General features: G+C 37.4%; 1 protein-coding gene across 11 annotated transcripts in view; it reads left to right on the forward strand.

The window, feature by feature from the left end:
• EVA1A (eva-1 homolog A, regulator of programmed cell death) overlaps nt 1-14,744 on the forward strand; it is an 83,110-nt gene that overhangs the window by 54,609 nt on the left and 13,757 nt on the right. For 4 of the 11 annotated variants that reach the window (XM_036873008.1, XM_036873009.1, XM_036873007.1 and 1 more), the window contains 2 exons: nt 6,792-6,910; nt 8,121-8,292. In XM_036873008.1, coding sequence (XP_036728903.1) covers nt 8,247-8,292 — 46 coding nt within the window. In that variant the 5' untranslated portion in view covers nt 6,792-6,910; nt 8,121-8,246. Of the gene's footprint in view, nt 1-5,211; nt 5,230-6,791; nt 6,911-6,972; nt 7,863-7,893; nt 8,025-8,120; nt 8,293-14,744 lie in introns of those variants that run through there. The other 7 variants (XM_036873014.1, XM_036873017.1, XM_036873013.1 and 4 more) reach the window with 4 other exon arrangements.

The raw sequence follows: 14,744 nt of genomic DNA on the forward strand, positions 1-14,744 counted from the left end.
CCCATACAGGATAAATCCAAGGAGAAACACGCCAAGACACATATTAATCAAACTGTCAAAAATTAAATATAAAATAAACATATTAAAAGCAGCAAGGGAAAAACAACAAATAACACACAAGGGAATCCCCATAAGGTTAACAGCTGATCTTTCAGCAGAAAATCTGGAAGCCAGAATGGAGTGGCAGGATATACTTAAAGTGATGAATGAGAAAAACCTACAACCAAGATTACTCTACCCAGCAAGGATCTCATTCAGATGTGATGGAGAAATTAAAACCTTTACAGACAAGCAAAAGCTGAGAGAGTTCAGCACCACCAAACCAGCTTTACAACAAATGCTAAAGGAACTTCTCTAGGCAAGAAACACAAGAGAAGGAAAACACCTACAATAACAAACCCAAAACAGTTAAGAAAATGGGAATAGGAACATATATATCGATAATTACCTTGAATGTAAATGGATTAAATGCTCCCACCAAAAGACACAGGCTGGCTGAATGGATACAAAAACAAGACCCATATATATGCTGTCTACAAGAGACCCACTTTAGACCTAGAGACACATACAGACTGAAAGTGAGGGGATGGAAAAAGATATTCCATGCAAATGGAAATCAACAGAAAGCTGGAGTAGCAATTCTCATTTCAGACAAAATAGACTTTCAAATAAAGAATACTACAAGAGACAAAGAAGGACACTATATAATGAACAAGGGATCGATCCAAGAGGAAGGTATAACAATTGTAAATATTTATGCACCCAACATAGGAGCGCCTCAATACATAAGGCAAATACTAACAGCCATAAAAGGGGAAATCGACAGCAACACAATCATAGTAGGGGACTTTAACACCCCACTTTCACCAATTGACAGATCATCCAAAATGAAAATAAATAAGGAAACACAAGCTTTAAATGATACATTAAACAAGATGGACTTAATTGATATTTATAGGACATTCCACCCAAAAACAACAGAATACACATTTTTCTCAAGTGCTCATGGAACATTCTCCAGGATAGATCATATCTTGGGTCACAAATCAAGCCTTGGTAAATTTAAGAAAATTGAAATCGTATCAAGTATCTTTTCCGACCACAACGCTATGAGACTAGATATCAATTACAGGAAAAGATGTGTAAAAAATACAAACACATGGAGGCTACAGAATACACTACTTAATAACGAAGTGATCACTGAAGAAATCAAAGGGGAAATCACAAAATACCTAGAAACAAATGACAATGGAGATACAACGACCCAAAACCTATGGGATGCAGCAAAAGCAGTGCTAAGAGGGAAGTTTATAGCAATACAAGCCTACCTCAAGAAACAGGAAACATCTCGAATAAACAACCTAACCTTGCACCTAAAGCAATTAGAGAAAGAAGAACAAAAAAACCCCAAAGCCAGCAGAAGGAAAGAAATCATAAAGATCAGGTCAGAAATAAATGAAAAAGAAATGAAGGAAACAATAGCAAAAATCAATGAGACTAAAAGCTGGTTCTTTGAGAAGATAAACAAAGTTGATAAACCATTAGCCAGACTCATCAAGAGAAAAAGGGGGAAGACTCAAATCAATAGAATTAGAAATGAAAAAGGAGAAGTAACCAGTGACACTGCAGAAATACAAAAGATCATGAGAGATTACTACAAGCAACTCTATGCCAATAAAATGGACAACTTGGAAGAAATGGACATATTCTTAGAAATGCACAAACTGCTGAGACTGAACCAGGAAGAAATAGAAAATATGAACAGACCAATCACAAGCACTGAAATTGAAACTGTGATTAAAAACCTTCCAACAAACAAAAGCCCAGGACCAGATGGCTTCACAGGTGAATTCTATCAAACATTTAGAGAAGAGCTAACACCTATCCTTCTCAAACTCTTCCAAAATATTGCAGAGGGAGGAACACTCCCAAACTCATTCTACGAGGCCACCATCACCCTGATACCAAAACCAGACAAAGATGTCACAAAGAAAGAAATCTACAGGCCAATATCACTGATGAACATAGATGCAAAAATTCTCAACAAAATACTAGCAAACAGAATCCAACAGCACATTAAAAGGATCATACACCATGATCAAGTGGGGTTTATCCCAGGAATGCAAGGATTCTTCAATATACGCAAATCAATCAATGTGATACACCATATTAACAAATTGAAGGAGAAAAACCATATGATCATCTCAATAGATGCAGAGAAAGCTTTCAACAAAATTCAACACCCATTTATGATAAAAGCCCTGCAGAAAGTAGGCATAGAGGGAACTTTCCTCAACATAATAAAGGCCATATATGACAAACCCACAGCCAACATTGTCCTCAATGCTGAAAAACTGAAACCATTTCCACTAAGATCAGGAACAAGACAAGGTTGCCCACTCTCACCACTATTATTCAACATAGTTTTGGAAGTGTTAGCCACAGCAATCAGAGAAGAAAAAGAAATAAAAGGAATCCAAATCAGAGAAGAAGAAGTAAAGCTGTCACTGTTTGCAGATGACATGATACTATACATAGAGAATCCTAAAGATGCTACCAGAAAACTCCTAGAGCTAATCAATGAATTTGGTAAAGTAGCAGGATACAAAATTAATGCACAGAAATCTCTTGCCTTCTATACACTAATGATGAAAAATCTGAAAGTGAAATTAAGAAAACACTCCCGTTTACCATTGTAAAAAAAGAATAAAATATCTAGGAATAAACCTACCTAAGGAGACAAAAGACCTGTATGCAGAAAATTATAAGACACTGATGAAAGAAATTAAAGATGATACAAATAGATGGAGAGATATACCATGTTCCTGGATTGGAAGAATCAACATTGTGAAAATGACTCAAGTACCCAAAGCAATCTACAGATTCAATGCAATCCCTATCAAACTACCACTGGCATTTTTCACAGAACTAGAACAAAAAATTTCACAATTTGTATGGAAGCACAAAAGACCCCGAATAGCCAAAGCAATCTTGAGAACGAAAAATGGAGCTGGGGGAATCAGGCTCCCTGACTTCAGACTATATTACAAAGCTACAGTAATCAAGAGAGTTTGGTACTGGCACAAAAACAGAAATATAGATCAGTGGAACAAGATAGAAAGCCCAGAGATAAACCCACACACATATGGTCACCTTATCTTTGATAAAGGAGGCAAGCATATACAGTGGAGAAAAGACAGCCTCTTCAATAAGTGGTGCTGGGAAAATTGGACAGGTACATGTAAAAGTATGAAATTAGAACACTCCCTGACACCATGCACAAAAATAAACTCAGAATGGATTAAAGACCTAAGTGTAAGACCAGACACTATCAAACTCTTAGAGGAAAACATAGGCAGAACACTCTATGACATACATCACAGCAAGATTCTTTTTGACCCAGCTCCCAGAGAAATGGAAATAAGAACACAAATAAACAAATGGGACCTAATGAAACTTAAAAGCTTTTGCACAGCAAAGGAAACCATAAACAAGACCAAAAGACAACCCTCAGAATGGGAGAAAATATTTGCAAATGAAGCAACTGACAAAGGATTAATCTCCAAGATTTACAAGCAGCTCATGCAGCTCAATAACAAAAAAACGAACAACCCAATCCAAAAATGGGCAGAAGACCTAAATAGACATTTCTCCAAAGAAGATATACAGATGGCCTACAGACACATGAAAGAATGCTCAACATCATTAATCATTAGAGAAATGCAAATCAAAACTACAATGAGATATCATCTCACACCGGTCAGAATGGCCATCATCAAAAAATCCAGAAACAATAAATGCTGGAGAGGGTGTGGAGGAAAGGGAACACTCTTGCACTGTTGGTGGGAATGTAAATTGATACAGCCACTATGGAGAACAGTATGGAGGTTCCTTAAAAAACTACAAGTAGAACTACCATACGACCCAGCAATCCCACTACTGGGCATATACCCTGAGAAAACCATAGTTCAAAAAGAGTCATGTACTAAAATGTTCATTGCAGCTCTATTTACAATAGCCAGGACATGGAAGCAACCTAAATGTCCATCATTGGATGAATGGATAAAGAAGATGTGGCACATATATACAATGGAATATTACTCAGCCATAAAAGGAAATGAAATGGAGGTATTTGTAATGAGGTGGATGGAGTTAGAGTCTGTCGTACAGAGTGAAGTAAGTCAGAAAGAGAAAAACAAATACAGTATGCTAACACATATATACGGAATCTAAGGGGGAAAAAAAACTGTCATGAAGAACCTAGTGGCAAGACGGGAATAAAGACACAGACCTACTAGAGAATTGACTTGAGGATATGGGGAGTGGGTGGGGTGAGATGTGACAGGGTGAGAGAGTGTCATGGACATATATACACTACCATATGTAAAATAGATAGCTAGTGGGAAGCAGCCGCATAGCACATGGAGATCAGCTCAGTGCTTTGTGACCACCTAGAGGGGTGGGATGGGGAGGGTGTGAGGGAGGGAGATGCAAGAGGGAAGAGATATGGGAACATATTGTATATGTATAACTGATTCACTTTGTTATAAAGCAGAAGCTAACACACCATTGTAAGGCAATTATACTTCAATAAAGATGTTTTAAAAAAAATTCATTGTTGTATCTCATCAACATCTTATATTTATTATTATTATTATTAATTTTAAAAATTGTAAAATACGTATAACATAAAATTTGCTATTTTAACCATTTTTAAGTGTACAGCTCAGTGGCATCAAGTACATATACTTTGTTGTGCAACCATTATCATTATCCATATCCAGAACACTTTTCATCTTGCAAAACTGAAAGTTTGTACTCTGTACCCATTAAACATAATTTCCTATTTCTCCCTTCTCCCAACCCCTGACAACCACCATTCTGCCTTCTGTCTATGAATTTGACTACTCTAGGTGCTTCATATAAGTGGAATCATACCATATTTGTTCTTTTGTGACTGGCTTACTTCACTTAGCATAATGTCCTCAAGGTTCATCCATGTTGTGCATGTGTCCGAATTTCATTCTTTTTTAAGACTGTGAGTAATATTCCATTGTATGCATATACCACATTTTGTTTATCCATTTGTCTGTGAATAGACACTTTGATTGATTTATCTTTAGGCTGTCATAATAATGCTTCATCATAATTTGTGTACAAATATCTGTTCAAGTCCCTGCTTTCAATTCTTTTAGGTGTAGATCCAGAGGGGAATTGCTGAATCATATGGTAATTCTATTTTTAATTTTTTGAGAAACTGCCACACTCTTTTCCATAGTGCTTTCACAATTTTACCTTCCCATCAACAGTACAAGGGTTCCTCTCCAATCCTTTCCAACACTTACTATTTTCTGTTTTTTTTTTTTTTGATAGTAACCATCCTAATGGATGTGGGATCGTATCTCATTGTGTTTTTGATTTGTGTTTCCCTAATGATTAGTGACGTTGAGCATCTTTTCATGTGCTTATTGGTCATTCATGAATCTTCCTTGAAGAAAGGTCTATTCAAATCCTTTGTCCATTTTTTAATCAGGTTGTTTGTTTTTTGCTGTTGTTGTGTTGTAGGAGTTCTCTATAATCTAGATATTAATCCCTCATCAGATATATGATTTGCAAATATTTTCTCCCATTCCATGGGTTGCTTTTCACTCTGTTGATTGTATCCTTTGATGCACACAAGTTTTAAGTTTTGATGTAGTCCAACTTATCTATTTTTATTTTGTTGCCTGTGCTTTTGGTGTCAAGTCCAAGAAATCATTTCCAAATCCAGTGTCATGAAGCTCTTCTTCCATGTTTTCTTCTAAGAGCTTTATAGTTTTAGCTCTTCCACTTAGGTCTTTTATCCATTTTTAGTTAAATTTTTTTTAATATGGTGTAAGGTAAGGGTTGAACTTCATTTTCTTGCATGTGGATATCCAGTTTTCTCAACAAGACTATTCTTTCCAAATTGAATGGTCTCTTGTTGAAAATAATTTAACCATATATGTAAGGTTTTATTTCTGGGCTCTCTATTTTATTCCATTTATCCATATGCCTGTCTTTATGCAAGTACTGCACTGTTTTGATTACTGTAGCTTTGTAATATGTTTTGAAATGAGGAAGTGTGAGACTTCCAGCTTTGTTTTTTTTATTAGGATTGTTTTAGTAATTTGGATTGCTTGACATTCCATATGAATTTTAGTATGGATTTTTCTATTTCTGAAAAAAGGAAGTCTTTAGGATTTTGAGACTACAGTAGAACTTTTGAATTCTCTCTTACAGGAAACATTAGCCAAGGAGGAGGGACATTTAGGCAAAAGGAAGGGCATAACTAAAAGCATGAAAAGATAAAAGAGCTTAGTGTATTTGGGGAACTGAAAGTAATCTGGTATTGTTGAAGCATTAGGCATACTTGTATCTCTGTGTATATGTGTAAGAGTGTAGACTTGGGTAGGAGATGAATTAAGAGCTAAAATAGAGGTCAGATATTGTGAAAGTGGATGTGTTTTGTGTTAAGAAGATTAATGGGGATTAAACTTCTTAACATTAATGAAGGGTTGGACTATAGAGTGAAGTGATCAGATTTGTATTTTATAAAGATAACCCTGTTGGTAAGAGTGGGTGCTAGATTGAATAGGAAGAGGTATTTGCAGAAGCATCAGATAGGAGACTGTTGGAAAACTCACAGAAATAAAATGATAAGACTTGCACTATAGTAGGATTAGTGGGGATAGAAAGGAAGTAATGGACCTGAAACAGCTTTGTTCTACTATATACTCAGAAATATTCCAGTGGCTTCACTCTCTTCCTAGGTCCTGAAGTCCTCAGACCTGCAGAGCAGTTTCTGAACTCAGGGTGGTGGTTCCAAGTCTTCACCTGTATCATCAGCTGTCACCTTTTAGGAACTCAAATGACTGCTGAAGACTCAGAGGTACAGGGGTCCCTCAGCAATAGCTAGCCCTTTCTCAGAGCCCCCAGGCTCCCACTCCTCATCTGCCACTCTCTGGGCCTCTGGCTGCTCCAAGGACCTTGTGTTCATTTCTGTCCTACCTATGGGTTGGTCTGTCTTTTCTTGCTTTGGTCTTCCCTGAGCCCACTGGAATTCACCAAAGTGAGAGTTGTCTTATCTGTTGTGACCCATTCCATCCACCTATGGAATTGCAGCTCTCCAGGCCCTCTAAATGTGATCCATGTTACCAATGTCTGTGACCCACCTAAGAACTTGTTTCTTCTGCAAGGACTGGAACCTTCTGCTTCCCTAGCTTTCCCTAACGTGACATCCTTCCATACCCTGTGACTCAGTTCCCTGTCTTCAGATAGAGTGGCATTGAATAGGAGTCATTAAGATCTCTGCCACTTGAAATCCTCAGCTCTCTGCCAGGGCTTCCCTGAATGTACTGGGTAATGATAATGCTGGTTCTGAGCAGCAGCAGCAGCTGGGGAAAGAATGAACTCCCCCAGCCAGAGGCTGAGCCACTGAATACTGAGATCCCAAGTTCCTGTTCTGAACCCTGGTGATCAGTTCCTTTGATGGGCCATTTGTGGCAGTGCATGTGTGTTTGGTTGGCCCATCACAGTCACAGGTGGAGTCATGGAGCTAGGGGCAGGTAGCAGGCTCGAGCTCCCAAGTTCTTGGGGGCATTTTAGAACCACTTTGGGAGTTCTGAAATTGTCAGCTCTGACCCATTGCCAAGAATGCACATTTGGTGATACGTGGGATGAAGCAAACTGATCAAAGTACACAAGTGCCATCAGTACAGGGGAAAGCAGAGCCAGGTGAAAAGCAGGCTGTGGCTTGGGGTTAAAATGCAGTGATTAAAGTGATGATGGACTGCACCTCATAGGCAAACCAGGAAGAATGCAATAAAAAGGATCAAGGAAAGGTGAGGGAGAAGTGTTAAAATGGGAAATTGGGAGGAGATGGGGAAGAGAAAGGAGAAAGGCCAGGAAAAACAGATTTAAGGAGTTGCTGCTTCTTTGAAAGCCAAGAAGCTGTTAGAGCAGAGTACAAGATCTCAGATCTTTGCAGCCCCCTGGCTGGGAAGGTTGGACTGGTTTTTGTTTTTGAGCCCAGGCTACCTGGCACACAGCCTCAGGAAATCAGAATGTGTTCTCATCACTCACTTTGTGTTCCCAAACAGAAGAGAAGAGAGGGAGGGTGGCCACCTTGATCCAGCTGAAGCATCTCCAGGAGGCCTTTTCTGGATGTCACATCGAGGCTGCCCTTCTGCTACAACACGGAGCTGGTGATCCCCGAGTTCGTGGACATGGCTTTGCTCAGCAATATCCTAGAGGCCTATTCCTTTGTCTCAGGTAGTTGTTCAGTCTCAGCTGGGCCAGGTCTGAGGCCTGGGGCTGGGTAGAGCCATCTCCTGGGTGGCCATCTCTGGTCTTATGCTCAGGAGAGAAATGCCCCTCCTAACAGAGGGGCTCTGTGGTACTGAGTTTTGAGATGAAAAGTTTTCTGGTTTGAAACTTAAGCTTTCTCTAATCTGGCAAATGGGGGGTTCTAAGAGCTTTATCTTGCTGAAAAATGTTTGGTTTCCTTTTGGGCTCGAGTGAATGAAGTAGCCTGGGGCTACTGTTGGCTTCTGTCATTAAGTATTTAACTCTGATATGTAAGGCCAGAATGGAGTATCCTCAGCCTGATTATTTCTATGCAGTTGTTCTCAGCTCCACCCAGGGTGTGTGTGTGTGTGTGTGTGTGTGTGTGTGTGTGTGTGTGTGTTTATGTGTGGTCTGTGTTTGGGGGGTTGTGTGAGAAGTTTGATAACCTTCTGGGAGACATGGAGACAGAAAGTATGTGAGTCTGGGAGAGTCTGATATTTGCTCCCTCCTTGGTTCAAAGTTATTTTCTTTTAGAAAGATGGCTGACTTTCTCCTCAAGATCATTTCTTGAGAACAGGTGCTGTTCATATAAAAGGAGTCATTTAAAAATACATGAAAATATACCTCAATAAAGCTGAAATTAAAAAAAAATACATGAAAATGCTGAATAGTTTGAATGACCAAATTGATTTTCTGCTGCTTGAGTGAGCTTTTAAGGTTTTGGTAGTTTGCTTTTCTTTATTTTATTTGGCCTTATGTCGCTGTTTGTTGTATAAAAGGAAGGGACTGAGGTTCTGATTACATTTCCCCTGGGGGACTGGTTTTACTTTCTAGTTCTCTGGTCAGGGTTGATATGTGGTGACCTCAGAGTTCAGGTACAAAACCTGACATGTCTATTTACAATGGCAAATCTGAGCTAAGGTTGAGGATAAAGGAAGTTCATGGCTTTTTGTTGAAAGAACATCTTGGATGACGTGCAACCTGATTTTAGAAAGGAGGACTTCTCAGGAGCCTGGCTGGCTCCTTTGTGGTTGGCAAGATGCAGCATGTAGTCTTCACATGCCTCAAGTCCAGGGTTCTCCCTTTTCAGATCAGCGAAGGCTCAGGTCATCAGTCAGCTCCTCACCTCCCAAAGGAAGTTCAGTGCCTGGGGCCTCCTTGCCTGGGCACCCACACATCAGAGGAATCTCAGTTCTGCTTTTTCTTCTAGGCTATTCTGGAGAGAAAGGACACTGGAGCTGGAAAAGAGATGTTTAAAACTCTGGTATCATGTTTTCATAAGCAATTAAATTGATGATCTCCTCAACTCTATAGTGAAGACGCCCCAAAATGAAGTGGGGTGTGGCAGGGAGGGTCTGGAGTTTCCAGGCCTCAGATGACACTTGCAAATAAGCTGTTGTAAGAAAATATCTTGGGTGAGAGCAAACAGGCTTCTGGACTTTGGAACTCTACTCAGCACAAGAAGTACCTGGCGGCTTTTCATTTTGTCCAGGATGACCCTGAGTTGTGATCATTGAATGCCCTGGTGTTTACCATGTGTCTTATGATCTTGTTAAGGTGAAAGGGTACATGGCCCTGTTTTTCTCTCCCCTTCAACCTTTTTCCTTCCCACTCCATATTCTGGAATTAAATATTGCTTAGGATGCAGGAAGATAATGCTTCTTTTAAGTGAATACGGGCTGAGATAAAAAGAAAAGGAAAGGAAATGGAAAGTGGAGTGGCTAAAATAAAATGCATTAGATCAAGTAAACAGACTTGGTGGCTAAAAATTCATTCTGAGTGTGATTCAGAATACTGCCTGACTATAAAGGAAATGAATTAAAAAATTTAAAATATGAAGGTGAACATAACAGCCCCTAACCGCTCCTATTTTCTCCCAGCTTATCAGTTGCCTCATCCACGTGGTCCATCATTTCAGGAACACACTTGCTAATACACATAACTCCCTTATTCCTTTGTCTAGTTTCTGATTAAACCAACAGGCAAAAATCCCAACTCTTAAGTAAACCCTTCTTTCTCCCCTTTTTCCCTCTGCACTCAAGTAACCAAACACTGTTACAACTTTGCAGATTGAAACCATTAAGAAATTCATGGAATTTGGCCTTAGCTGAGGCTTTGTAATACTGTGTCATTCTTTCTATTTGCTTTTGGATACATCTTGTTCCCATTCTTCACAATACCCATTTCAAACCTTGACCAAGGTATAATTTTAAATATCTGTTTATCAAAATGTACCCGTAGTTGGCAAATGCAAACTAAGAAAAAAAGGTAGCATTAATGAAGAAGGATTAAAGTTAATATATAAAGAGCTCTTACAAATTAACAAAGGATAAGTGTCCCAAAAGAAAAGTGGACAAAGGATAAGAATCAGCAGTTTGCCGAAGAAAAAATACAGATTACTGGTAAAACATAAGCAGCTCAATGTCTAGCAATTAAACAAATGCAAAATGAAACCAACAGTGAGGTTAACATTTTAATTTTATAAAATTCTCAAATATTTGAGTGATTACGTTTATAATTTCAGTTTTGGAGAAAGTGTAGGGAGATGAGTACTTGCACATATTGCTGATGGGATTATAAATTGCTACAGCCTCTCTAGAAAATGATTTGGGAACAAATGTCAAAAGCCTTAAAACCACATATAGCATTTAGCCAGCAATTCCACAACTAGGAATTTATCCTAATGAAATAATTAGGGATATGGGTCAAAATTTTACTGTGAAGACAGTTTATCTCAGAACTGTTTATAATAGTAAAAAAAAAATGTAGGTGAATATTAATTTAAGTAGAAAGATATTTATGATGTGCTGTTAAGTAAACAAAGCCTGTTACCACACAGCATATACAGTATAATCCCATTATGTGTGTATATTCATATGTATATATAACCACATTTTACTACAAACTATATCTGGATGCTGGGATTGTATGAGTATGTGTCTGTGTATTTTTAATTCTCTTTTGCTTAGATGTATTTATGTGTTCTATATGTCATTGATATTAGTTTTGTAATAAGTAATGTTATTTTATTGAAATTTAAAAATTTGAAATATATATATGTGTGTATATAAATAAATAAATGAATGAATATATATATATACATATATATACGTATATATATATATATATATATATATATATATATATATATATATATATATATATATATAATTACCACTGCCTTACTCTTTTCTGACTTCTCTAGCTGAGTATCTAAATGACCTGAACGTTACCACTTAGATGTGCCATAAGTGTTTCAAATTGAACCTGGCCTGGAATGGAATATTGTCCCCTTTAAATATGTTTCCTTTTTAAAAATTGAACTATAGTTAATTTACAATGTTGTGTTAGTTTCAAGTATACATCAAAGTGATTCAGATATACATATATATTATATGTATAATATATGTAATATATGAAAAATATATATTTAAATATATATATTCTTTTACATGTAAAAGAATGTATATATTTTATATATATAAAAAGAATATATATATATATTCTTTTTCAGATTCATTTCCATTATAGGTTATCACAAGATATTGAGTATAGTTCCCTGTGCTATACAGTAGGACCTTGTTGTTTACCTATTTTGTATATAGTAGTGTGTATATGTTCATCCCAAACTCTTCATTTATCCCTCCCCACCTTTCCCCTTTGGTAATAAGTTTGTTTTCTATGTCTGTGAGTCTATTCCTGTTTTGTAAATAAGTTCATTTGTATCATTTTTTTAGATTCCACATATAAGTGATATCATATGATATTTGTCTTTCTCTTTCTGATTTGCTTCACTAGTATGATGATTTCTAGGTCCATCCATGTTGCTGCAAATAGCATCATTTCATTCATTCTTTATGTGAAGTAATATCCCATTGTGTATATATATACATATATATATGTATATATATATATATATATACCACATCTTTATCCATTCATCTGTCAGTGGACATTTAGGTTGCTTCCATGTCTTGGCTATTGTAAATAGTGCTGCTATGAACATTGGGGTGCATCTATCTTTTTGATTAGAGTTTTCTCCAGATATATGCCCAAGAGTGAGATTGCAGGATCACATGGTAACTATTTTTACTTTTTTAAGGAACCTCCATAATGTTCTCCATAGTGGCTGTACCAACTAACATTCCCATCAACAGTGTAGGAGGGTTCTTTTTTCTCCACACTCTCTCCAGCATTTATTATTTATAGACTTTTTAATGATGGCCCTTCTGACTGGTGTGAGGTAATACCTCATTAGAGTTTTGATTTGCGCTTCTCTAATAATTCGTGATGTGGAGTATCTTTTCATGTGTTTGTTGGCCATCTGTATGTCTTCTTTGGAGAAATGTCTATTTAGGTCTTCTGCCCATTTTTTGATTGGGTTTTTGTTTTTTTAATATTAAGCTGTATGAGCTGTTTGTATATTTTGGAAATTAATCCCTTATCAGTAGCATTGTTTGCAAATTAAATATACTCCTTATTTTGTGTACCATCTAGGGCATCACCTATACTAGAAATATGATTTTTAGCCTTTGATGCATCTTCTTCACTGCCCATATCCAATCACTTACAGTTGGTCCATTTCACCTTTCAATGTCCCTGAAATGCCTCCCTTCTACTTTATTCCCACTATAACTGAGTTGGTTTAAGCTCATTCATGTTTTTGCCTGCTTTGCCATAATGGCATTTTCTATGGTCTACCAACCTCCAATCTGTGTTTTGTAGTGAAATGATGTTTCTAAAATGTAAGCGTGATGATGCAATCCTTTTTACTTTTTAGAATCTCTTTGTGGATCCTCATTATATCAAGGATAAAACCCAAACACTTTTTTATGGTTTAACAGTTAGAGTTGTTTTCAGCTGCAAATAGTAGAAACCTTCAATTTGGTGTTCTAAACACATAGGAATTATCTTACCCACATAACAAGAAGTCTGGAGGTAGGTGGTTGCTAGCATTAGCTCAAAAATGTAGGGGCCAGATTCTCTGTGATTCTCATGACCTTTCTTTTATGCTTGTCATCTCATGGCTGCAAAATGGCTGCTGTTGCTCTTGCCTTTTGATTCAAGATTGAAAGACAGATGAAAAAGGAAGGAGGTTCCAGTCGACCTCGTCCCATGTTTCATTGGCTAGACCTGTGTCACATGGCCATTTATAGCTGTAAGAGAGGCTGGAAAAATGAGAATTCTAGCCTTTTCAACTTCCAGACCAATGGTTCATAATCAGGGGTGATTTTGCACAGTAGGGGGATTTCTGCCAATGTCTGGACACATTTTTGGCTATAACAACAGGTGAGGGTTGCTGCTAGTATCATCCAGTGGGTGGAGAAACATACTACAATGCATAGGACAACCCCTATGACAAAGAATTAACTTTTCAAGATGTAGGTCGTGCCAAGGTTTAGAAAACATGCTAGAATAGAGACAAGCAAGAGGGAAGGAACTTAGGGATGGTTTGAGATACTCCAATCTGCAGTTTTTTATGTGGCTTACCAGGGTTTTTCTTGTCTAACCTTGACTTCTCCATGCTCTTATTTAATTATAGTCCTCCCTGACCAAGGCCTCACTTCAATTATTCTAAACCACCTGCCTAGCCTTTTCTCATCTCTTTTGCAGTTATTTCCTTATCCAGGAATTCTTCCATTCAGTCTTGGACTGGCTAACTCCTTCCCAGTCTTTAGAACTCTCTCAGTCATCTTCTCTCCTTATTCCCTACTCTGGCTTAGGTGCCCATCCACCTAAGAATCATCCATGTGTTCTCCCTACACGTGTTTGGTTTCCTCTATCTCAGCACTTGGATTGGAGCAGTAAACACTTCTTGTTCTAACTACTTGAAAGCAACCCCTTGGGATCATAATATAACAATTTAAAATGAGGATAATAATCTCATTAATAATAATAACCTCATTAATAACTTCTAGGATGATTGTTAGAAAGATTAAGCTGAATGATTGCTCTTTTTAATTTAATGTTTTGAATTGATAATACATTCTCCAGCCTCACTCTTCCATTCTTTTTAGATTTTTCTTTAAAAATCACCTTCTCAGTGAGATTCCTTTTGGTCACTTTTTCTACCTCCTTCCCTCCCACACACATTTAACATATCATATCTTCCTTCCTATTTTTTCTGTTTTCTCCTTATCACCACCTAACATACCACCTATTTTATTTATTTATCTTGTTTATTATCCATCTCCTTACTAGCTTACTAGAATGTAAACTCCTAAGAGCACAGAGATTTGTGTTTCGTTTATTTACTGCTATATCCTCAGCATCTAGAATAGTGCCTGGCACCTATTAGATGCTCAACAAGTTAGTGAATGAATATTGCTCAGTCATCAAACAATACAAAATGACATGTAGTAAGAAGTCTTACTCCAGTGCTGTCTCCTACTTCTAGTCCCCAAATTTGATCCATACCAGGCTTCTCTGCATCTTTC

This window comes from Balaenoptera musculus, chromosome 13, assembly GCF_009873245.2.
Source record: "Balaenoptera musculus isolate JJ_BM4_2016_0621 chromosome 13, mBalMus1.pri.v3, whole genome shotgun sequence".
Taxonomy (NCBI): domain Eukaryota; kingdom Metazoa; phylum Chordata; class Mammalia; order Artiodactyla; family Balaenopteridae; genus Balaenoptera; species Balaenoptera musculus.